The 24,175-nt window shown below is 39.4% G+C and overlaps 1 protein-coding gene across 1 annotated transcript in view; it reads left to right on the top strand.

Moving 5' to 3' along the window:
* The window catches only part of LOC124717075 (REST corepressor 3), a 61,593-nt gene that overhangs the window by 15,743 nt on the left and 21,675 nt on the right, over nucleotides 1-24,175 (top strand). The window contains exons 4-7 of the mRNA XM_047243760.1: nucleotides 1,295-1,509; nucleotides 2,901-3,074; nucleotides 12,073-12,150; nucleotides 19,732-19,844. Of these exons, the coding sequence (XP_047099716.1) occupies nucleotides 1,295-1,509; nucleotides 2,901-3,074; nucleotides 12,073-12,150; nucleotides 19,732-19,844 (580 nt within the window). The remainder of the gene's footprint in view (nucleotides 1-1,294; nucleotides 1,510-2,900; nucleotides 3,075-12,072; nucleotides 12,151-19,731; nucleotides 19,845-24,175) is intronic.

The raw sequence follows: 24,175 nt of genomic DNA, 5'->3' as shown, positions 1-24,175 counted from the left end.
CTGGATGATTTGACATGGAATGACCTGTGAGCAACATGTACAAAACAGGTCAGTTAATTTTTCTGAAGTATTTTTGGCTGGACTCCTTTGTGCTTTCCAGCCATGTTAGTGCCATTATCATAAGATTGCCCTCTGCAGCATTTCATGCTCATCCCATCTTGTTCTTCTTTTGACTAAGACATTCTCCTGTTTTGGCTCTAACTATGAAAAGTCAGTTAAACTTTCCACATCTTTTGTGTCATTTAACTTGACATAGCGAACTACTTCAATAATCTGCTGCTTGCAACTGGTATCTGGAGTGCAGTCAAACATTGAGGAAAAGTATTTAGCATGTCAAATATCTTTAATTAATTATATCCTGCTTTATTTTATTGGCAATTGTAAAATTTTTGAAAAATACCTAATGTGCCCTTGTGGTGTTCAGTATGGGGGGGGGGGGGGGCACTATAGTGTGATATAAGGTTATTAATATTTAGAAATTTTGTCACTCTGGACCACCAAAATCAACAACTTCTTTTGTTCCTCAAAATGGACTCCTTGCTTTGCTAGGAAAAGAATAGCATCAACAACAAAGTACAGCAGTGCTCTCAAACGAGATTCCCCCCGCCTTTCTTTTTTATTTTTTTATTCTGGTCCTATACCTCTGTATGAATGCCCTCATTTCTGAGAGAAGACTCTAGATCCTTCCATGAGTAAAAACAAAGTGTATGGTTTGGAGAATTTTCATGGACAGGCAATTTTTCACTTAGGCTTTTTCCAGTTAACCATCCCTTCCTCTTTAGTTAAGAACGATTTTGATTCAGAATCTGACCTAAGTGAGAAAATAACCTGCAGGGTATTGTAACATCTTTTGAAACCAGTGTTTATTTGAATTGTGGCCTTCTCTGTAGCTTTTACTGATGTCAGAATTGTGTCCATTTTCTCCTTTCATATTTATAAAATAATGTCTCAGTGTAAGGAAAACTCTTTGGCCGTGTACCAGGATTGTTAAAGTCAAATTCAAACTAAGAAGTTTCATTCTTTTGGTGAAGACTGCCTGATGTTCCAGGAACTGATTTTTTCTTATTTCACTGTGTCCTGCTACTTCTAATTGGAACATGAATGTGTCTCGTCATGTGGTCAAATTAGTCCCTGCAATGGCTGGGTAACCACTTCGCCCTGCAGAGTAATATAATCTTTCATGACAGGGAGATAAATAGTAATGGGTTTTGTTGTGATACTGAGAGAGAGAGATTTTGCCCTGCATGTAATTTCATCTGTGAGATCATCAGGAAAATATTTTATTCTTTTACAGTGGATGAGTATATTTCCCTTGCTAAGGAGAAGTATGGCTACAATGGAGAACAAGCTCTGGGAATGCTGTTTTGGCACAAGCATGACCTTGAACGAGCCATCCTTGACCTGGCAAATTTCACACCGTTTCCAGATGAGTGGACAGTGGAGGACAAAGTGCTCTTTGAGCAGGCCTTTCAGTTTCACGGAAAGAGTTTCCACCGCATCCGGCAGATGGTGAGTATTTGTACTAGCCATCATTTCACATTTCAAGGCATTTAAAGGTGCTGTTCATGGCTAAGTGCTCCAGCAGCTGTGATAAAACTTTTTGCTGTTGTGTTTCACGAAGGCAATATTTATTTGACTTGGGAGCAAGAATTGTCTATTAAAATTTGGCAATATATACTGCTAAGGGACAGTACTTTTAAACATTCATTTAACTATTCTTAATATCTCAAAATTTTGAGTTCAAAACTGGCTTCCATTTTTTTCTTACATTTTACAAATAAAAGAATTATCTTCTTCTTATTTGTTGTATTGGCATACCTTTCTATTCAGTCCCAGTTTTTCAGATATAACGTTAATGGGCTAGAATGGCTCTGTAGTTTTCTAAAATAAATTACAGAGTCATGTTTTATTTTTCTCCCATTCAGATTCCAAGGTTCAAAACATTTGTTATTTGTTTTGTTACTTACTAGAGACAATTAGAAGCATCAAAGAACTTCTCAGCTGCTAAGCTTCTTGATATAAGGATCATTGTGTTCACTGCAATCATCACCTCAGGATGTGCTCCTAAATCCAGCATTATAGTTAAGCTCAAATGTAGTCATATTGCAACTCATTAACATGGTCATCTCTACTGTGGCACACTATTTTCGTCAACATCATCAGAAATTTGACTAAACTGAAATGGGTGGAAACAGCTTCGCCAACATCCAACAGAATTTTTTAAACAAGTGCCTGCAGGTACTGCATGGCTACATGTTTTTTTCTCTCTTGTCCCCAGATTAAAATGACAAAATTGTGTGTCACTTGTCTATAGAACAAAAAACAAATGCTATCAGTTGGTAAATTATGGGTAAAATAAATGCCAAGTTGGCAGTAAGTTTACACATACAGTGCAACAACTCAAAACCCTAGTCAGTAATAGGACTCTTTTTCCATCTGTCTAAATGCAGATCAAATTTCCAAACTTCACATAGGCAGTAAGGTTTCCATTTATTGTTGGTGCAGAATGAATTTTAATTCTGGGAAGATTAATCCTGATTAAAGGAAGATTATTACAGCAGATTTATTTTATTCTTTCAAAACTTTGTTGCTCCTTGAAATTTTGTACTTTTGATCTCACACAGGTTTCCAGGGCTTGAGTACAGATGTGAAGAGAGGTATTGCAGTTTGTGTACTGTAGATGAGCAAAATAATCACTACAGCATAACTACAGTTCTTTATTAGTAAATGTTTTACACGACCTCTTGCCATAACTGCAGCAAGTGTTTGTGTCGCCAAAGTGTCAAGTCAGTAACAGCATTTTATCTTCTTCATGTCCTGCACAATATTTTTGGCACCAGATCTGATGAATTGTATATCTTTATACTGCCAATGTTCCAAAGTAATTCTTTTCCTTACAGTTGCCCGACAAGACAATTGCGAGCCTCGTCCGCTACTACTATTCCTGGAAGAAGACTCGCAGTCGTACCAGCCTCATGGATCGGCAGGCTCGCAAGCTGGCAGCACACCGAGAGGAGGGCAGTGAGGGGGGCTCGGAGTTGGGCTCCAACACGGACTCAGACTCTGACGATAAGGTACGTTCTGTGGAGCAGTGGTAGAAAATGTACCAGGACTTCCCCTGTCGCAAACGACACTGTTGGTAACTCCTGGCTTGTGCACTGGTGATTGTATGTCCATCTAACAGCTTGTTGTTTTCAGTATGTCAGAGAGCAACAGCTGGCAAAGGGATTTCCCTGCCATACCTCGTACTACTGCTGCACTAAATGGAACATTCTCCTTGGAAAAATAGAGAAATGTGTTATGCAACATCAAACATTTTCTAACCAGTTGGTGCAAGTGCTGTCTGAGCTCTACATTCACAGTTTGCATATTAAGTTTAGTAACAGGTATTCTAGTGACTGCTCTCACAAATTGTTTTCTTGCACATGGGCCTGTTTGAGTCTGGTGCATATTCAAATGCCTCTGCTGAACTAAAATCTTTGTGTAATTCCTAGATATTGCATAGTTTTGGGGGGGGGGGGGGGACTTATATATGTGGCAAGAGCCATTTGAGCTTCTAACAAGCTATTCAGTTTTAAAATTCATATTTGTTTCTTCCTCTAGCTTTCTGCCTTGCCCCACATCTATTTTAAAGTACAGTTCTGAGTGGATAAATCTTGGTCCCAAGTGTCTTCTTTCTTGCTGCTATTTTTACAGAAATCCATATGATTCCTCCCCCCATGAACCATGGACCTTGCCGTTGGTGGGGAGGCTTGCGTGCTTCAGCAAGATGGCCGTACCGTAGGTGCAACCACACCGGAGGGGTATCTGTTGAGAGGCCAGACAAACGTGTGGTTCCTGAAGAGGGGCAGCAGCCTTTTCAGTAGTTGCAGGGGCAACAGTCTGGATGATTGACTGATCTGGCCTTGTAACATTAACCAAAACGGCTTCGCTGTGCTGGTACTGCGAATGGCTGAAAGCAAGGGGAAACTACAGCCGTAATTTTTCCCGAGGACATGCAGCTTTACTGTATGATTAAATGATGATGGCGTCCTCTTGGGTAAAATATTCCCCCATTCGGATCTCTGAGCGGGGACTACTCAAGAGGACGTCGTTATCAGGAGAAAGAAAACTGGCGTTCTACGGATTGGAGCGTGGAATGTCAGATCCCTTAATCGGGCAGGTAGGTTAGAAAATTTAAAAAGGGAAATGGATAGGTTAACGTTAGTTATAGTGGGAATTAGTGAAGTTCGGTGGCAGGAGGAACAAGACTTTTGGTCAGGTGATTACAGGGTTATAAATACAAAATCAAATAGGGGTAATGCAGGAGTAGGTTTGATAATGAATAAAAAAATAGGAGTGCGGGTAAGCTACTACAAACAGCATAGTGAACGCATTATTGTGGCCAAGATAGACACAAAGCCCATGCCTACTACAGTAGTACAAGTTTATATGCCAACTAGCTCTGCAGACGATGAAGAAATTGATGAAATGTATGACGAGATAAAAGAAATTATTCAGGTAGTGAAGGGAGACGAAAATTTAATAGTCATGGGTGACTGGAATTCAAGTGTAGGAAAAGGGAGAGAAGGAAACATAGTAGGTGAATATGGATTGGGGGGAAGAAATGAAAGAGGAAGCCGCCTTGTAGAATTTTGCACAGAGCATAACTTAATCTTGGTTCAAGAATCATAAAACGAGGTTGTATACATGGAAGAAGCCTGGAGATACTAGAAGGCTTCACATAGATTATATAATGGTAAGACAGAGATTTAGGAACCAGGTTTTAAATTGTAAGACATTTACAGGGGCAGATGTGGATTCTGACCACAATCTATTGGTTATGAACTGCAGATTGAAACTGAAGAAACTGCAAAAAGGTGGGAATTTAAGGATATGGGACCTGGATAAACTGAAAGAACCAGAGGTTGTAGAGAGTTTGAGGGAGAGCATAAGGGAACAATTGACAGGAATGGGGGAAAGAAATACAGTAGAAGAATAATGGGTAGCTCTGAGGGATGAAGTAGTGAAGGCAGCAGACGATCAAGTAGGTAAAAAGACGAGGGCTAATAGAAATCCTTGGGTAACAGAAGAAATATTGAATTTAATTGATGAAAGGAGAAAATATAAAAATGCAGTAAATGAAGCAGGCAAAAAGGAATACAAACGTCTCAAAAATGAGATTGACAGGAAGTGCAAAATGGCTAAGCAGGGATGGCTAGAGGACAAATGTAAGGATGTAGAGGCTTGTCTCACTAGGGGTAAGATAGATACTGCCTACAGGAAAATTAAAGAGACCTTTGGAGAGAAGAGAACCACTTGTATGAACATCAAGAGCTCAGATGGAAACCCAGTTCTAAGCAAAGAAGGGAAGGCAAAAGTTGGAAGGAGTATATAGAGGGTTTATACAAGGGCGATGTACTTGAGGACAATATTATGGAAATGGAAGAGGATGTAGATGAAGACGAAATGGGAGATATGATACTGCGTGAAGAATTTGACAGAGCACTGAAAGACCTGAGTCGAAACAAGGCCCCGGGAATAGACAACATTCCATTAGAACTACTGATGGCCTTGGGAGAGCCAGTCCTGACAAAACTCTACCATCTGGTGAGCAAGATGTATGAAACAGGCGAAATACCCTCAGACTTCAAGAAGAATATAATAATTCCAATCCCAAAGAAAGCAGGTGTTGACAAATGTGAAAATTACCGAACTATCAGTTTAATAAGTCACAGCTGCAAAATACTAACGCAAATTCTTTACAGACATATGGAAAAACTGGTAGAAGCGGACCTCGGGGAAGATCAGTTTGGATTCCGTAGAAATGTTGGAACACGTGAGACAATACTAACCTTACGACTTATCTTAGAAGAAAGATTAAGAAAAGGCAAACCCACATTTCTAGCATTTGTAGACTTAGAGAAAGCTTTTGATAATGTTCACTGGAATACTCTCTTTCAAATTCTGAAGGTGGCAGGGGTAAAATACAGGGAGCGAAAGGCTATTTACAATTTGTACAGAAACCAGATGGCAGTTATAAGAGTCGAGGGGCATGAAAGGGAAGCAGTGGTTGGGAAAGGAGTGAGACAGGGTTGTAGCCTGTCCTCGATGTTATTCAATCTGTATATTGAGCAAGCAGTAAAGGAAACAAAAGAAAAATTCGGAGTAGGTATTAAAATTCATGGAGAAGAAGTAAAAACTTTGAGGTTCGCCGATGACATTGTAATTCTGTCAGAGACAGCAAAGGACTTGGAAGAGCAGTTGAACGGAATGGACAGTGTCTTGAAAGGAGGATATAAGATGAACATCAACAGAAGCAAAACGAGGATAATGGAATGTAGTCAAATTAAAATGGGTGATGCTGAGGGAATTAGATTAGGAAATGAGACACTTAAAGTAGTAAAGGAGTTTTGCTATTTAGGGAGTAAAATAACTGATGATGGTCGAAGTAGAGAGGATATAAAATGTAGACTTGCAACGGCAAGGAAATCGTTTCTGAAGAAGAGAAATTTGTTAACATCGAGTATAGATTTAAGTGTCAGGAAGTCGTTTCTGAAAGTATTTGTATCGAGTGTAGCCATTTATGGAAGTGAAACATAGACGATAACTAGTTTGGACAAAAAGAGAATAGAAGCTTTCAAAATGTGGTGCTACAGAAGAATGCTGAAGATAAGGTGGGTAGATCATGTAACTAATGAGGAGGTATTGAATAGGATTGGGGAGAAGAGAAGTTTGTGGCACAACCTGACTAGAAGAAGGGATCGGTTGGTAGCACATGTTTTGAGGCATCAAGGGATCACAAATTTAGCATTGGAGGGCAGCGTGGAGGGTAAAAATCGTAGAGGGAGACCAAGAGATGAATACACTAAGCAGATTCAGAAGGATGTAGGTTGCAGTAGGTACTGAGAGATGAAGAAGCTTGCGCAGGATAGAGTAGCATGGAGAGTTGCATCAAACCAGTCTCAGGACTGAAGACCACAACAACAACAACAACCACCATATGATTCCAAAGCTAAACTTTTAAATGTGGCAGCTTGTTCTTGGTTTATAAAATAGTAATTATGCTCTTTCTTGTTTGCATACCTAAAAATTAATTTGCTGTGTTTCTAGAAATATGCTCTTTTAAGTGGTCACTGGCTGCAGTCTAGCACAATGGCAATGTGTATCAGAATGATTTTCCTCTGAGGCATGTCCTGGCAGTTCATTAGTTCCGTGTAACTAGTGGGAAGTAAGAAAAGTGCTGAAATTGAAACTTTTCTTTTTATGAGTCGTTCTTCTGTGGTGGCAGTTATTTATTACATTTGCAATTACACTCCAGCATGAAACAAAAGTCAAGAAGGTCACAATAGAATAATTTTCCTGTTCCACATGAAAATTAAAAAAAATTCACATGCCGGTTAAACTTGATACAGGCATCTTGCTGGCTACAGGATGTATACACCCTAGAAAATCATTGAAAAATCGGGAATCTTTTTCATCTTGGGAAAACCTGTGGTTTTTTTTTATTGTTTTAGTTTCCAGTTAAATTTTTGCAATTTTTTCTGGTAAGAACTGATAATCTAAAAATGATTTTGCATCAGCCTGCTACTGCAGAATAATACTGCAGCCATAAAACATAAATGAGCGAATTACACCAAAATAAAGCTTTAGTTGCAAAGAAAATGTGCCATTTACTACAGCAAAACACAATGCACACACAAGCATCTGCCGAGCAGCAAAATGTGACAGACTTAATGACGAAGACTTTGCAGTACTTTGTGACAGCAAACTGCTTTTGATGGGTGTGACATCACAGCTGCTCACATTTGTAACAGGACACAGGAAAATATTGTGAATGGGTTTTGAGAAGCATTACTTTCAAAGTATATTGCATTTTACACAAGGTGAATTATGTTACGTATGAGAATGTGCAATGAATTTCTTAAATCGCAGAAAGACCAGCCATTTATACCCTTATTTAAATTTTACTGAGACGATTGTGTTTGATATATCTTAAGGGGTAACATACACTAAAAGAGCAATATTATGTGTGAAAGCTTTTCATGTAGTTATGCCATATGTATATTAATTTAAACCATTAACTTTTCCTAATGGTATGTTCGTGCTACTTAACAGTGATGCTGCTGTTGACTGACTAGATCAAGTGCCCTATTCTCTGAATATCTGCTGTCATTGGCTGGCTTGATCACATCATGCAAGCTATGATTGGCTGACAAAAGCACATCACACTCGATTTCAGTGCTTCGGAAGATAAGATTCTGTATTTGGTGGAATTTGTATTTATACTTTTATTACACGAAAATATGCAGTTTACATGTTACCACGCATCAGAGATATTTCCAAACTGTATTAGTTTTTGCTGTGTTTCATTTCCTAAAGTGCTGGAAAGTTCTACTCTGGTTTTAGAACCAGTACCATTCAAAGGATTGATAAATTTTTCAGCTCTGAGGGCAAATACATTGTTTCTTAACATGGGTGAAGTGTGTTTTCACCAGGGAAAACTGTATTTTTACCAGAAAATCTAGGAAAAATATGATTTTTTTCTTGTCTACTTATATGCCCTGTGGATAATAACCAGATGACAGTACTCTCTCTCTCTCTCTCTCTCTCTCTCTCACTCTCACTCTCACTCACACTCACACACACACACACACACACACACACACACACACACACACACACACACACACACACGCACTCAAACGCGTTTGTAGCGCAACCAAAGGTTCAAATTCAGGTTAGGTTGATAGATTCAGATTGGTTGTAAGCTGATAAAGCCAATGAATGTGTTATTATGATCAACTTAGCTCAGCTACATTTGCTGAACAGTTGAAGTAGGTATTCAGAATACACTCAGTGGTCGAAGGGAGTTATATATATCTAACATGTCTTTGTAGTTTCATTTTGGCAGTGTGTTGTGTGCAGCAAATTTATTTTTTGTGATGGTTTATGGAATGCCCCGCCCTTTTTTCTTGTAAATTGAAGTCTGTGATTAGATTGCTGGGTGGAAGCAAATTTGTAAAGGATTTGCTTTCACCCAATGCTGTTAATCACTTTGTCTGCCCACTACTGTCTGATTGGCTACTTACAACCAGCTGCTGCCACCACACTTGTGTGCACTGTAACTGATTGAGACTCTTAACCTGTGGTCACCAGTATCTCGTGCAAGAGATGGAGGTTTGGCCACCAAAACTCCTCATCTACATTCTCTAGAACTTCTCTTAGTATTATAAAAGGTGTATTTATAATGTTTGTTAGATGTCTCTGTGTAGTATCATAACATAACAAGCTTTTGTTGAAAGTGTTGTAGCTGTTTGATGAAATGGACTCATATTCAGTCATTCTGTTAGGTGTGGTGAGGGGGTGGGAGGATTGATGGGTGGTTAAGGATCTACAGTATGTTTCTGTTGGCTAGAGATCCTAAACTGTAATTTGTTTATGATGCTCTTTTTATGGATTTTATCATGTATGTTGACAGTAGAATATTTATTATATGAAAACTTACTTGTTATTAAACCTAATAGATTACCCATGTGTGTTGAATGTCATGACTTCTCCTTTGTTCAAATGTCTCACAACACTGCTTTGCTTTATCATCTTTCCGCCAAGCTTGTGTATTTAATAATGTATGGAGGGGTACTGTTAAAACTGTGCATATTTGGTTGAATCTTAATCTCAATGCCATTGGTGTATTATACTATTTAACTTGTATAGTATTTGTGGTTGTCACTCTTCCTCATATGTACATAATCCTCTCTAGCAATTTCCATTGATCAAAATGTAACTTTAAGTGCCCTTCCTCATTAAATTGTTAATGTTATAATTTGGTTAGTTATGTTATTTTACATGTGATGACCTGTTCCGCTTGCATCAACAACTTTGCAGGTTATTTACACTGAAGAGCCAAAGAAACAGGCGCACCTGCCTAAAATCTTGTAGGCCCCCCCACGAGCATGCAGAAGTGCCGCAACACGACTATGCCATGGAGTCGACTAATGTCTGAAGTAGTGCTGGAGGGAACTGATACCATGAATACTGCAGGGCTGGGCCATAAATCTGTAAGAGTACAAGCAATGGCGTGGAGATCTCTTCTGAATAGCAAATTGCAGGGAATCCCAGATATACGTGATAATGTTCATATCTGGGGAGTTTGGTGGCGAGCAGAAGTGTTAAAACTCGGAGAGTTTTCCTGGAACCACTCTGTAGCAATTCTGGACATGTGGGGTGTCACATTGTCCTGCTGGGATTGCCCAAGTCTGTTGGAATGCACAATGGACATGAATGCTGCAGGTGATCAGACAGGATGCTTACATGCAAGTCAACTGTCAGAGTCGTATCTAGGAGTATCAGAGGTCTCATATCACTCCAACTGCACACACCCCACACCATTACAGAGCCTCCAACAGCTTATATGGAGGGTCCATGGATTCATAAGGTTGTCTCCATATTCGTACACGTCCATCTCTGAGACAATTTGAAACGAGACTCGTCCGACCAGGCAACATGTTTCCAGCCATCATGTTTCCAGCCATCAACAGTACAATGTCGGCATTGACGGGCCCAGGTGAGGTATAAAGCTTTGTGTCGTGCAGTCATCAAGGGTACGCGACTGGGCCTTTGGATCCAAAGGCCCATATTGATGTTGTTTCATTGAATGGTTTGCATGCTTACACTTGTTGATGTCCTGGCATTGAAATCTGCAGCAATTTGTAGAAGGGTTGCACTTCTATCACGTTGAACAATTCTGTTCAGTTCTTGTTGGTCCTGTTCTTGTAGGATCTTTTTCTGGGCGCAGCAATGTCAGAGATTTGATGTTTTACCGGATTCATGGTATTTATGGTACACTCGTGAAATGGTCGTTGGGAAAATTCCCACTTCATCGCTACCTCAGAGGGGCTGTCTCCCATTGCTCGTGCGCCGACTGTAACACCACATTCAAACCCACTTTAATCTTGATAACCTGGTAGTGTAGCAGCAGTAACTGATCTAACGACTGCACTAGACTCTTGTCGTCTTATGTAGGCATTGCCGACCGTAGCGCCATATTCTGCCTCTTTACATATCTCTGTATTCTGAATACGCATGCCTATACCAGTTTCTTTGGCACTTCAGTGTATATAGCGCTCTCTCTCTCTCTCTCTCTCTCTCTCTCTCTCTCTCTCTCTCTCTCATATATCCATCATAGAAATATTTCCAACAGATAAGAAAAATTGGTGGATAATACCAATTGTCTTAGAAGACTTGCTGTCAATGAAACTGCATCTTCTGTACTCACTGTGCAGAAGTTTACTGTCTTATACGTAAAACTTTGACCAATCTTGCAAAACTGCTGGAGGTTTGAAAGTAAGTTCTTTGATGTTCAGTTATGGGTTTGTAATTCAGTTTTTCATTTTTCACACATTTGCACGGCTACTGGCACTATACTCCCAGATTAGCTGTATTAGGTATGCCTGGAGTGGGCAGAAAACCCACACGAAGCACTCGATCGGTGTGAAAAATCCCAGAATGGAAACAGTCGAAAGTGAAATTGGAGAACAGTCAAAGTGGGGGTGAGATTCTTTGTCTGAAGTGTGTCATACAATTTTTTTTCAGTTTCATAATTGAAGTTTAGTACTTTTTACTTGACTGCTAGTGATTTCTATCAACTCACGAGCTAGAAGGCTCTGCAGAGGGAGCAAACTTGGAGTGTTTATACTCTGTGGCAAAGTTATTGTAAGAAAGGTATAGGATGTGTTACAGAGAAGTGAAGAAGTCACAGAAAATGATAAATAGATATTTAAGACAGGTGAGAATTTGGATGGTTGGGATAAGAATTGCAATACTGAGCATACTAAATATACATCACAAAATTAAGAAATAGACAAACTGTTAGTGGAAGTTGATCCTACATAGGTGTGCTGAGGTGTTACGAGCATAAATTTGTTCCGCGGGTAAGTACAGGTGTATTGCAGTGTAGGTTCTACATTTATAATTGATTGTGTGTTTCTTGTACTTCATTTATCACTATCATGGCTAGGCAGTTGAACAAGTATTCCATACTGTCGTTCCCTTGTTCTTTGAGGCAGTTGGCCTTACCTTGTGATTTTGCAGAAATGGACAATCCACCGGGGGATCCGTCGAAAGAGTGGATCGCCCCCACGCGCTCAGAATGCAGAGGATGGCACTCAGGTGAGTACCTCTGCAAACAGTGCAAGAAATTAATGTCCAGAAACTTCATGCATGCAGTCAGATGACTCACTTGGGATTCAAAAGATATTTAAGCACGCTTGTGTAAGTGCCTGTACTTGTCGGCTTCAGCCTCAGTTGTAGAGCACATAGGAAGTGGGAATGTGTGTGGATTGGCATTCCACCGGTGTAGGCCAGTATGCCATTGAATCCATGAGGTTTGTGTGTGCTTGCCACTTCCAATGAATTGTAATAAAGCAGAATGGTTAACTTCTATTTTTGAAAAATTTGAACATTATATTGTGCAGTAAATAATTTTGAGTGGTGCAAAGTATTTCTTTAACTGTTAAGATGTTGGTTTCAGTCCCACCTGCAACTAGAATTTTTAACAAAAATTGTGCTACATTAGCTGGAGGCCAATGAGAGTTAATGCCAATTGTTATTTGGTAAGAGATCAGAGGAAGAGAGCATCTCAGGGGAGTTTCATGAACTTGAAGTGTGTGCTGCCACAAAAAGTACGAGTATCAGTAATGCTAAATTGTACAGATATGCAGAGGACAACAGAAACCTCTGCACAAGAACTGTACACACAGCATGGACGCATTCTCAAACTCTTGATGGTGTCATCTTTTGCAAGAGCTTACAGGTGTGCACTAATCCATTACTTGAATTTCCTCGTGGTGAATAATCAGAAGGGTGCTTTTAGGAGAGTGAAGTACAACACTATTGCTTCTCTGCACACCATTTTGAAGTGCATGACAGTAGGTACTTTCCACTGTACCACATATTAGTTTCTTCCTTTACATTTACATATGGAGCACAGGAAGAAAGCCTGCTGAAAATGCACTGTAGTGAGTCTTAGCTTCTCTTCGCAGTCTCCGTGTGAGCAGTACATACGGGTTGTCATATAGTCCATGTTCCTCACTCGATACTCGCTTTTAAAACTTTCTCTAAGTAGGCTTTCTAAGTTCACTTAGTGTCTTATCTTAAAGCCTCTGCCACTTCAGGATCGATGCTGTCTCACCAGTCAGACAAATTTGTGCTTCCCTTCTTTGTACAAGGGCAGATCAGAAAGACTTTGCCCCATGTTTTTCGTCAAATCACCACTGTAAGTGTGAAGTCAACAATTTATTCTCAGTGGTGATTGTTTCTCGGACTGACCTGGCCTTATCTTGTGGTAGCTCTCCGCAGCATGGCGCTACTGTCAGTTGTTGAAGATGGCGGTTGTGTTTTACATGTTTACACCAATGAAAATATACAGGGGAATACAGTCCACTTATGGGGAACTGTGTGTGGCTTCGAAAAGTGTGAGGTGGAGGCGTAGTGAGTTCGCAAAAGGCTGTGAAGACTAATGCAACAATGAGCATTTAAGGAGACCGTGTTTGTCACTGACTGACATTTCCTACGTGGATGCGGTGGTCAAAGCGAATAGACATTTGCACCTTGAGGATATTTCTTGGGAGCTTAGCATTTCATGTGTGTGTGCGTTTACATAATCATTCAGAGGTCCTTGGGGTACAGGAAGGTTTCATGTCTGTGGGTGCCGAAGCAGTTGGATGATACGATGGAAGGCAAGAAAATGATTGTTTCACTGAAACATCTGCAATGTTATAGTGAGCAGGTTGACAGTTTCCTGGACCCCATTGTGACTGATGAGGAAACGTGGAAACAGCATGTCATGCTGGAATGGAACCAGCAGAGCACGGTGCACATACATACAGGTTACTTGCGACAAAAATAAATAAATAAATTCAGTGCCGTCTGTTGGAAAAGTGATGTTAACGGTCTCCTAGGATTGCAGTGGACTGCACCTGCTGGATTTCATGCGACTAGGTGCAACAACTGATGCCGACAGTTACTGTTCCACACAGTGGCTGCCATTGGGAAGAAGCACCGAGGGATTCTTGATATTGACAACTTGGCTACTCTTCACGACAATAAGAGGCCACATGTGGTAATCAGAATTGTCTGGATCATCCACCATACAGTCCAGACCTTTCCCTTGGTTGATGCTCGTGTTTTCAGTCCATTGAAGACTTTGTTGGCAAGATGGTGATTCACATGCAGTGGTGAAGCCAAGACAGCAACCACACAGTAGTTCCACAGTCAATCGGATGAATTTTACCACAGGGGCATCCCAAATTTAGTGCTGTGAAGGGTCAAAGGTCCGAACCGCTGTGGGGACTATGTGGAAAAATAGTGTAAGGTACATAGAATAGTATGTATATTCGTAATTACTTGTATGTACCTTATTTTGGCTAGTAAAAAATAGGGCAAAAGACCTGCCTAATAAAAAATAGGAGAAAAGACTTCCTGTTCACCCTTGTATATGTTCAGTATCTCCTGTTACTGCTGTTTTGTATGGACCCCCAGGGTGTCAGTTCTTCTGGAAAACCTGGAATTCTCAGGGAATTACGTTAGACCCAGAAAAAACAAGGGACATCTAGGAAATTCAGCGTTTTTAACCAAGCACTGAAATTTAATTTTATTGATTTTTAAGAGTCACAAATATAAAATACTTCGTATCTAGGCGTGCTTTAATTATATGAATATAAAAAAAAAAAAACTGCTGTTAAACTACAGTTGGTATATAGCTCAACTGAGAGGGGTTAAAAAAGTCATTATTTGTATGCTGTGGAATATTTAATTTCTAAAATGGAATGTTCCACATGCTAGCTCCGACAAGCATTCTGCATTCAAAGTCTGTTAATTCTCGTCATGCGGCCATAATCACCTTCGAAACTTCACACGAATGACCTGAGCACAAATGTCAGCTCTGCCGATGCACTGCCATTTTATACCTTGTGTCTACGATACTACTGCCGTCTGTATATGTGCATACTGCTATCTGATGACTATTGTCACCTCAGTGTAAATATTGTAAGGAAAAGTTGTGGATGCAACATGAATAATGGAATAACAGTACACAGTATAATTAGACCATTGGCGTGTCTACATATATTCTGCAGGGACCAGTGACCTCAGCAGTTTGGTCCATTAAAAATGCGCGCGCGCGCGCGCGCGCACACACACACACACACACACACACACACACACACACACACACATATATTCTCAATTAGTTATTTGTGAAGGACGCCACCACCAGATGGCTCAGCAGTGTTTATGGTATTGTTATTTCTATAGGGATTTTGAGAATTTTATCTACTTTTATTGAATCCCAATAGGGAAAAAGATCTTTCCAGTTAATTTTCACAATTTTTGCAAAATAAAGATGGAAAAAAGGCAGACTAGCCTCAGTAGTAATCACATGTTATTAAAAATGTACTTTGATAATTATCTATAATATTATATATTACGACAAAGGTTGAATTGTATCTGTACGCATTACTAAATTAAAGTGCCAGCTGAATTTTTCTGTCTGTATGGGGAGATACTAAAATGTAGAGTTTCACGGCCGGAAATGTCATGATTATCCAGGCTGTTATGCCGTGGTCGGTTGATGAATTTTGTCTCAATTCCCAACGTTACGTCCCCGTCTGCGGGAGACATCTTCAAGGGGGTCTGTAGCTCAATGGAAGGTCCAACACCCGCTGGCTCGCTACTGACTGACAGGGCATTCCACTGGCTGCATGACAAAAATCCATACACTAGTCAAAATATTCCAATACTTTTAAGAGCATGTTAGGAGGTACTGCACTCACTGCTGGAGTTATGTAGAATCACTGTTCAACCTAAGTTGTTGGAAGGGGAAGAATTAGACATAGTTTTTCACAAATCTTTCACCTAAAATATCACATACTGTGAGATCAGGTGACCTGGGATAGCAATGGTGCAATGCAAAATCCTGATAGCCCTTGCTGCTGATCTTTCGCTGAGGTAGCACATTGTTAAGAAATACTCTAAACAAGAATCATACTGCACAGTAGTCATAATTGCACTTGCTGGAAGAAAGAACACAAAACGTCATTTGTTGGTGTGTTTTATGCCATCTCAACTTGAGTCACATTTGGTAAAGAACGACCAAGTAAGCTTAGACCTAGACCCATTACTGGCAACCACATGAAACGTCAACATACAACTAATACCAAGGTAAACTTTTAGTTTTATGCAGAAGTTAAAATCTATCTCAAGTTGTTATCTTCATTCGTGTAAAAGATATAGTCTTGAGAAACTAGGTAAGTCTTTTAGAATCACCCTATACATCAATTAAGTGCTTTTGGTAATGGTGTCTTTCTCCCTGAATTCGGTCACTTTTTATGTTACGTATGTTTTCTATCGACATCATTCGTAGCCAGAGTTGTTTAGATTATTCCACTTCTTCCATCACATCTAAATTTTTCTCTGTACCTAGTTTGATGTTATATGAAATTAATAGGTGTGATGGTGTGCTGTATTTACAAAGCATGTGCATTGGTTTAACCTGTGGATACCTATTATGTTGAACTAATGTGCTTCACAAAGTTGTAAAAGTAGTAACTGTGTTATGAAGTACTGAGGCTGAAATCCATCCTTTGCTCACTCTGCTTTCCAATGAGTCACCCATGAGATTTACCTTATCGTACAGTGCATCTTTGATATTGCATCGAGTACATGTATGTAACCACACATAATTTTATTTGAAAGAATTGGAGAACTTTCATTGTCGCTCCAATGCTTGAGTTTACCTGGAGATTTAGGGTACATAAGTATCATGAACAGCTGTAATAAAGAAGAAGTGTATCATTTGTAATCACTATATTTTTTGTGTCTGCTGCCGCCTCAGTGTGACTTCTAGAAATAGCAACTGCTGTATTTATCTCCTCCTCCTCCCCCCCCCCCCCCCCCACACCCTTTGGTGTGTGTGTGGGTGTGTGTGTGTGTGTGTGTGTGTGTGTGTGTGTGTGTGTGTGTGTGTGTGAAAAAGCAATACCTTCCTCTCCCATAGGCTAGTCTTGTACATTAAACCTGATGCACAGTTCTGAATGTGAAGTGCTGTGCCTGCAGAAAAAAATGATATGCTGTCTGCACCATTAACAGGAGTGCGTAATCAATGAGTCCCTGTCTGCTTGTACATCTAAATCTACATGATACTCGGCAATCCACTGTAGGGTGTTCGGCTTTTTTAGTGATATGCTGTGTTACTACACCAATATATGTTTTTGCAGTGTTTACAGTTCATGCAATAAAATTCCCGGCACTCTTTTTATATGCTGTTTCTTGAAATGAAACGAAACAAAACAAATCTCACTTCACCGGAACTGTCAATATCAGCCTATAAATTTAAAGGTTCTATTGCAGTAAATAAAATCCACCTGTGGTACTCTTTCATCTATTAAAGGCAAGCACTTTCAGAAGATTTACCTTCCATTGATATGCATCTGTTAAAGATAACTGTATAACTGAATAGTCTATCCATAAAGCAACTGAAAATGATTAAGATTAAAAGTAAAAACATAATAGTAAGATGTTTTCATCTAATTATAACTCATTTGACTTTGGTCATTTATTTCTTGTTTATTTATTCTTCATAATTACAGCCTATTATCTAGGGATCTGACATAGATCATTCTGTCACATTTTTGTGGGTAGTAATAAAAGTGTGTATTAGTCATTTATTCCTGGTAGTTATAAACATTTTTAAAAATAATAATTCTACAAAAATGTTAATACATCTACTTTTTATCACTACAAAACTACAGTAAGAACCCTTCAGCTAATTACCCAACTACTAGTACTACTGTTAGTGCTACACATTCCTTTATTTTCATTTATTACGGTGCATGCCAGCTGCTGTGGCCGAGCAGTTGTAGGCGCTTCAGTCTGGAACTGCGCTGCTGCTACGGTCGCAGGTTCGAATCCTACCTCGGGCATGGATGTGTGTGATGTCCTTCGGTTAGTTAGGTTTAAGTAGTTCTAAGTCTAGGAGACTGATGACCTCAGATGTTAAAGCTATTTGAACCATTTTTATTAGGGTGCATTTAAACTAATGTTTATTTCTGCTGCTAGGTCCAGCTGCATTATATAGTGATCAACAAGCCATTGTCTGCTAGATTCCTTGGGCATATGGCAGAATGACAGAGGTGTTTCCACTGTTACAAGTGATTCCATGATTCATTGTAATTTGTTAGGCTCCACATCTCTGTGATCACTTGCATCAATGCAGTATAAATTAACGTGCAAGATCATTTCAGTCAGTGGTCACTGGCCTCAGTTGCCTAATCTCCATCTTCGGAGATTCTCATCCAACTGGGATGGCAGACTGCTGTCATCTGATTGAATGTCTTCTAAAGCCTTCCTTGGCCTTCTGGATACTGTGGCTCTAGGATTGTCCAAGATGCAGCAGTTTGACTCATTCTCCTGCGCTGCCTTAGTGCCTCACAACCATTACCTGCTCTCTTCATAGAGTGCACATTCCCACAGTGTATGTTCTGGAGTGTCCACACTGCCACAGATGCAGCTGTTATTAATCTGTCTTTTGATTTTATACAGATATATAGTGTATGGGCCATGACTGGTACAGGTGATGTATCAGTCCACTTGACAGTTGAAGAAATGTCATTTTTAGTCTCTCTTTGATAGGGAGAAATTCATGTATTTTCCTGCCTGTGCGTGAAGAGTCCCATACATAGTATGTGATCTTGTATTAGCTGTTTCATATTGGTCTCAGTTCCAGGTACCCTTCATACTTCCATTTCATTACCTTTCTTTAACCAGTAAAGTTCTCCCCCTTTCTAGATTTCCAAGTTCAGTGGACACATTCTTGGAATTACTAACAGTGCATTGTTCAGGGTAGTGTAGTAGGTACCCAATAATCTTAGTAGCAATCCTTTTTCAACTCTCACAAACTGCAATCTATGAGCCCAAATTGGGAGGGGGGAGCAAACATAACAAGAATTGTTCAAAAAATTGTGTATTTCACGGAACATTTTCACAACTTTATCAACTTCAAAACAATGTCCATCAGACATAATACACTTGTCCAATATTTTTCTTTTCTCCGTTGGTGGAAACAAGTTTTTAAATTCGTCTGTAGTTAGGCCATTTAGTGCCTCCAGCGATTTCACCCCTTCCCACTGCTACGTCTTGGAAAAACTTCTCTTTCAGGTATCTTTTCATTCTTGGGGGGAAAAAAAAAAAAAAAAAAACACGAGCCCAGATCCAGTTAGTGAAGTGGGTGAGAAGCCATTGTCATTTGATTTTTGACCAAAACCTTCCTGTCGCTAAATGCTGCGTGTACAGGGGAATTCCCCTGGTATCCGTGGTGTCTGCAATATCGGCTGTTGCTCTCTGGCCAGTTCATTGTCCTCAATGATTTTGTAAATACTCCATGAGTGATCAATTTTGTGGAACAGTTTTTATATTCATTATTTCTTCTTTGTCCCGTAGCATGTGTCTCAAAGACCATATGTGCAATATGACCCTTAGTAATGTACTTGGTGTGATGATTTCGCATGTTAAGTATAGATATAGCAATCGGTTCACCATTATGTAATTAGACAAGTACAATCATCTGTTGTCTTACGTGCAAAGATGTAGACTAGTTTAATGTTGCATGCTGATTATATATTAAAAATTCTTGCATTTCACCAAAGCTTTTTAAACAGTAGAACACTGAGTGAGATGGAGTGTAAATTTTTGCAGAAGGACGGTGCCGAAGGAGGCAAGAATTCGTGTGCAAACTGTGGTGTGTCATGCACCCACACTCACGTCACTCCGAAGGGCAACATGTGCAGCACATGCTACCAGCACTGGAGGTGGGTGTCTCTCAAGTTGTGTTGCGCTTTCTACAAGTCAGGGGAGGGGCAAACTGATTTTGTGTTAATCAAGGACCGGTATGTTCTTGTGAAACGTGTGAAGTGAAAGAGTGCTATTGTCAAAAGATATCAGGTTGGTCCGTATTTCTAGCTTTCCAGAAGGGTTTTGGTACCGTTCCTTACAAGTAGATTCTTGCTAAATTAGGTGCTTACAGAGGATGGTCCCAGTTATGCAACAGAATTTGTCATTTTGTGTCAGAAAGGTAACAGTTCGTAATATTGATGGTAAGTCGTCAAGTGAAACAGAAGTGATGATTGGGCTCCCCCAAGCTGTTTCTGATCTGTGTATATGACTTAGGAGGCAGTCTATGTTGCCCTGTTTTTAGATGATTCTGTCATTTACCATCTTGTAAAGTAATCGGAAATACAAAACAAATTACCAAATTATTTAGATAAGATACCTGTATTCTGCGAAAAGTGGCAGTTGATCCCAAACAATGAAAAGTGTGAGATCTTCCTCACGAGTAAAAAAAACGGCACTGTTAAAATTGTGGTTACACACTTTATAAAATAAATTTAAAGGTTGTCAATTCTGCTAAATACTTAGGGACTACAATTACAAGCTACTTAAACTGGAACCATCACATAGTAAATGAATGAACCAAAGACTAAATTTTATTGACAGAATACTTAGAAGGTGCAACAAATCTACTAAAGAAGCTGCCCACACTAAATTTATCCATCGTCTTTCAGAATGTTGCTGCAGGTATGAGATCATTACCATTGGGATTAGAGGACATTGAAGGGGTTCAACAAAGAACAGCTCATTTCATGTTATCAAGAAATACGGGTGTGTGTGTCGGGGATACGATAAGTGAGTTGGGGATGACCATCATTAAAACAAAGCCATTTTGTGTTGCAGCAAGCTCTTTTCACAGAATTTCGATTGCCCTCTTTCTCATATGATTGCAAAAATATTTTCTGTCAACTCCTGCCTAAATAGGAAGAAAGGACTATCGCAATGAAATAAGAAAAATCGGGGCTCGCACGTAAAGATTTAGGTGTTCATTTTTCCTCCGTGCTATTCAAGAATGGAACAGTTGAGAAACAGTCTTTAAAGTGGTTCTGTGAAGCCATTGCCAGACATTTAAGTGAGAATTGCAGAGAATTCATGTAAATTTGTGTAACTGCAGTGGTCTGTACTGAGAGAATCTTCAACTCGATCAAAGAAAACTTGTAATTTTACAGGTAGCAGTTAACAATTGTAGAGATTCGGCTGACAAAATATGTAACTCAAATGACCAACATTCAGCTGTAAATGAAGCCGACAGGGGATGAATGTTTCGTCGCAGCAACTGAAAAGCTCATTACAATTTGTTAAATAATTTTGCAAAACTTTTCTTCTAGTAAGTACTGCTACATTTAGGAAATAATGTTTTGTTATACAATAATATCTGATGTCAAAATGCTTGTATTGGCTTTTGGCATGCGTAGATGTGGACCTTTCTCCAGTGTTCCTTGAAACTATTAGGAGCACCATATTGAATGGAATTGGCTTCGTAACATGCTGCTAACAAATTCTGAAATGATCTCTTAGCCATGTCGACTGGACTAACTTGCTCTTCAGTTAGCTGTCATGCTATTCTTGAATTGTTTTTGTAAGCGCTTTGTTTTTCTGTACTAGTCTGATGTGAGCTTGCCCGTCACAATCCACGAACTCTCGTTCTTCGTCATCCTTGATCTTCGGTTATAAGTGATCAACTTATTGCATTGTTGGTAAAATGCTGCTGCTGGCCTCATTGAATGTGATAACTCGAGATACAAAAACATTCTGATTTGTGGAGTCAAAAAGTTGATAATTGGTCAGTTCTCCTTGATACCTGGCATAACTTTTTTGGGATTTGGCATTAAGCTTTGTTTAAAATTGTTTTGTCAGAAGAGCAAAAGCATCAGATCCAATGACACAAAGATGTTCAGTGTAGGGTTTTCATCCATTCCAAAATTCCCGTAGAGTTGTTTCATTGGAATCCTATTTAGGATGCAGACAGTAGAGTTGCCTGCTTCAGCCCATATAAACTATTGGAGGGCCTTGGCTGTCAACATTGTTTGAGTGATTTCATCAGTGTCTGAATGTGTGTCTCGTATTGACCATTACCCTCTTGTGAGCATGTAGCAATCATGTCCAGCTGGATTTCAAGGTTTCTTAGAAGGTGTTTCATGTCGCAAGTTAAATATTCAGCACAAACACACCGAATTAACGAAATTGACCAATGACTTTGGATCTGTATCCTAGAAAATGAACAATCCTGTATCCAATTGTCATCTTTAAATGTGACAAAAAAGAGTGCATCATCAATTGATTCCACTGACATTGGGCATCAGAAGTCCAAATATATAGATATTCACCTGAATTTGTAGAATGAATTATGTCATTGTTGTTGAACCTAACCTGATACACCTTGCATAGCTGACAGAGTTCGCAAATAACTCTTGTTTTATTATGTTAAATCCTTCAACAATTCCCTTGGCTGAAATTTGCTGAATCACCTGTGTACTGTCATGCCCCAATCATTCATGGTGTTGCTTCAGGTCATTCTCTGCAACATTTAAGTCATCATGAGAAACAACCTATAAATACTGTTTTCTTGCTTCACAACTTCTGCTACAGTTTCTTTGTTACGCACTAATATAAGTAGAGCTTCAAAAAAATGCATTGATTTTCTTTGAAGTACATGGTCCAACACCAAACAAATTCTTTTCCATAGCCGGTACATAAGAAAAAATTTTAGAGGCGCACTTCATTCCATTTACTGTCAATTTCTTCATTGGCAATGGCAGTTCCCATACTGAAGGCTTGACATTCTTTATTATTGCTGAGTGATAGGCGTTCCACTGTTACATACCAAAATTTCGATAGCAATTCCCGTGGAAAAGTCAGGTGATGCAACACACCTCTGTCCATAAGCGGTACATGTTGACTGATAATATTCAAGCCAGTTCACAAAAGTATCTAGTGACATTTTGACAGCATGTCATGTTTTAGTGACTAGACAATAAATGTACCTTCTGATTTATCTTTGTCACTTTTCTGTTTCTCCATTTTTTCTTCAGTCATTCTTGAGAGCTGACTGTCCACACTTTTTTTAGTAAAAATCTATTCAGTGGATTGTAGCAACATTCCATCCTGGATTTTCCATTTCTTAGTCATTGAATTGTGTTGTTTGCTCAATAGAACTATTGGTTTTATTAGGTTGAACTGACTTTTTCTTCCGTTAGCTGATAGCCATGGCAGCAAATGCACCAACTACATCGTCATCCATGGCCAATTAGGACTCTTCTGTGACGAGTCATTACATCAACTTCTTTATATTTTGTTGACAAGTTGATCGCTTCCCTGTGCTGTTTTAAATGTGTTGTATTTCAACGACTATGGAGTGATGATTTTTGTCGCTATAGCATTCGACACTTTCTTCATTTCGGAGCTGCCGTGCCAGCTTTTCAACTTAGCTATGTGCATAATGATCAAATCATTCAGTTTCATCCAGTATTCATGAAAATGGTGCAATAAGCTTAAATTTTTTGCTTCTGATAATTACTCATGTATGAATCTCAACTTGTTCCACATTCTGCATGCTGTCTTGCAAACTAACAGATTTTGCATTTAATTGTCCTTTACTGATGTGGAAATCTGGACCATAGCCGAAAGCCGTCGGCACACGGACCGTGGTGTTGAACGTCAGCGTTGAGCGTGCCGAGTTCAACGTGCTGCTGAATGCTCAGGAACGATGCGACTTGTGCATACGGTACATGAGCCCCAACATGCTATACGCAATCACAATGCATTCCAGCGGCAGTTGCAGGATGTTTCTAGCTCGTAAATCACACTGTCTACTAAACGGGTGCGCATAAAATTCCCACATTAACTCTATCAAAACGCACATTTCTTCTCTTGCCCATAGGCTAGTCATGTTGTTCTATATGTAATATACACAAGTAAAAATCTTCAATATCCATGTAAGTGTTTTAGGACGAAAAAGGAAGTACCGTGCCCAATAAGTAAGGACACAGGCTTATAAAAGTTTTATTACAAACAGTGCGATAAAATTTGCAATAGTTCTCCACATAAGATAAGCTTTATTTCACCATTCCCACATTTTAGTAAAACCCTAAACTCATTCTTACTCCATCACTGCTCCTACCCTGTAGCAGAATTTTTGTAACATGTGAATTAACGAAACGTACAAGAAAAAGGAGCAAAATATCGTTATACAAGTAGCGCAAGCTGTCCTGCAGATTAAGCCAATCGAACAAACTCACTCCTCAAAAAAAAG

Source organism: Schistocerca piceifrons, chromosome 9, assembly GCF_021461385.2.
Source record: "Schistocerca piceifrons isolate TAMUIC-IGC-003096 chromosome 9, iqSchPice1.1, whole genome shotgun sequence".
Taxonomy (NCBI): Eukaryota; Metazoa; Arthropoda; class Insecta; order Orthoptera; family Acrididae; genus Schistocerca; species Schistocerca piceifrons.
The sequence above is the reverse complement of the archived record's forward strand: the minus strand, read 5'-3'. Positions and strand labels throughout refer to the sequence as shown.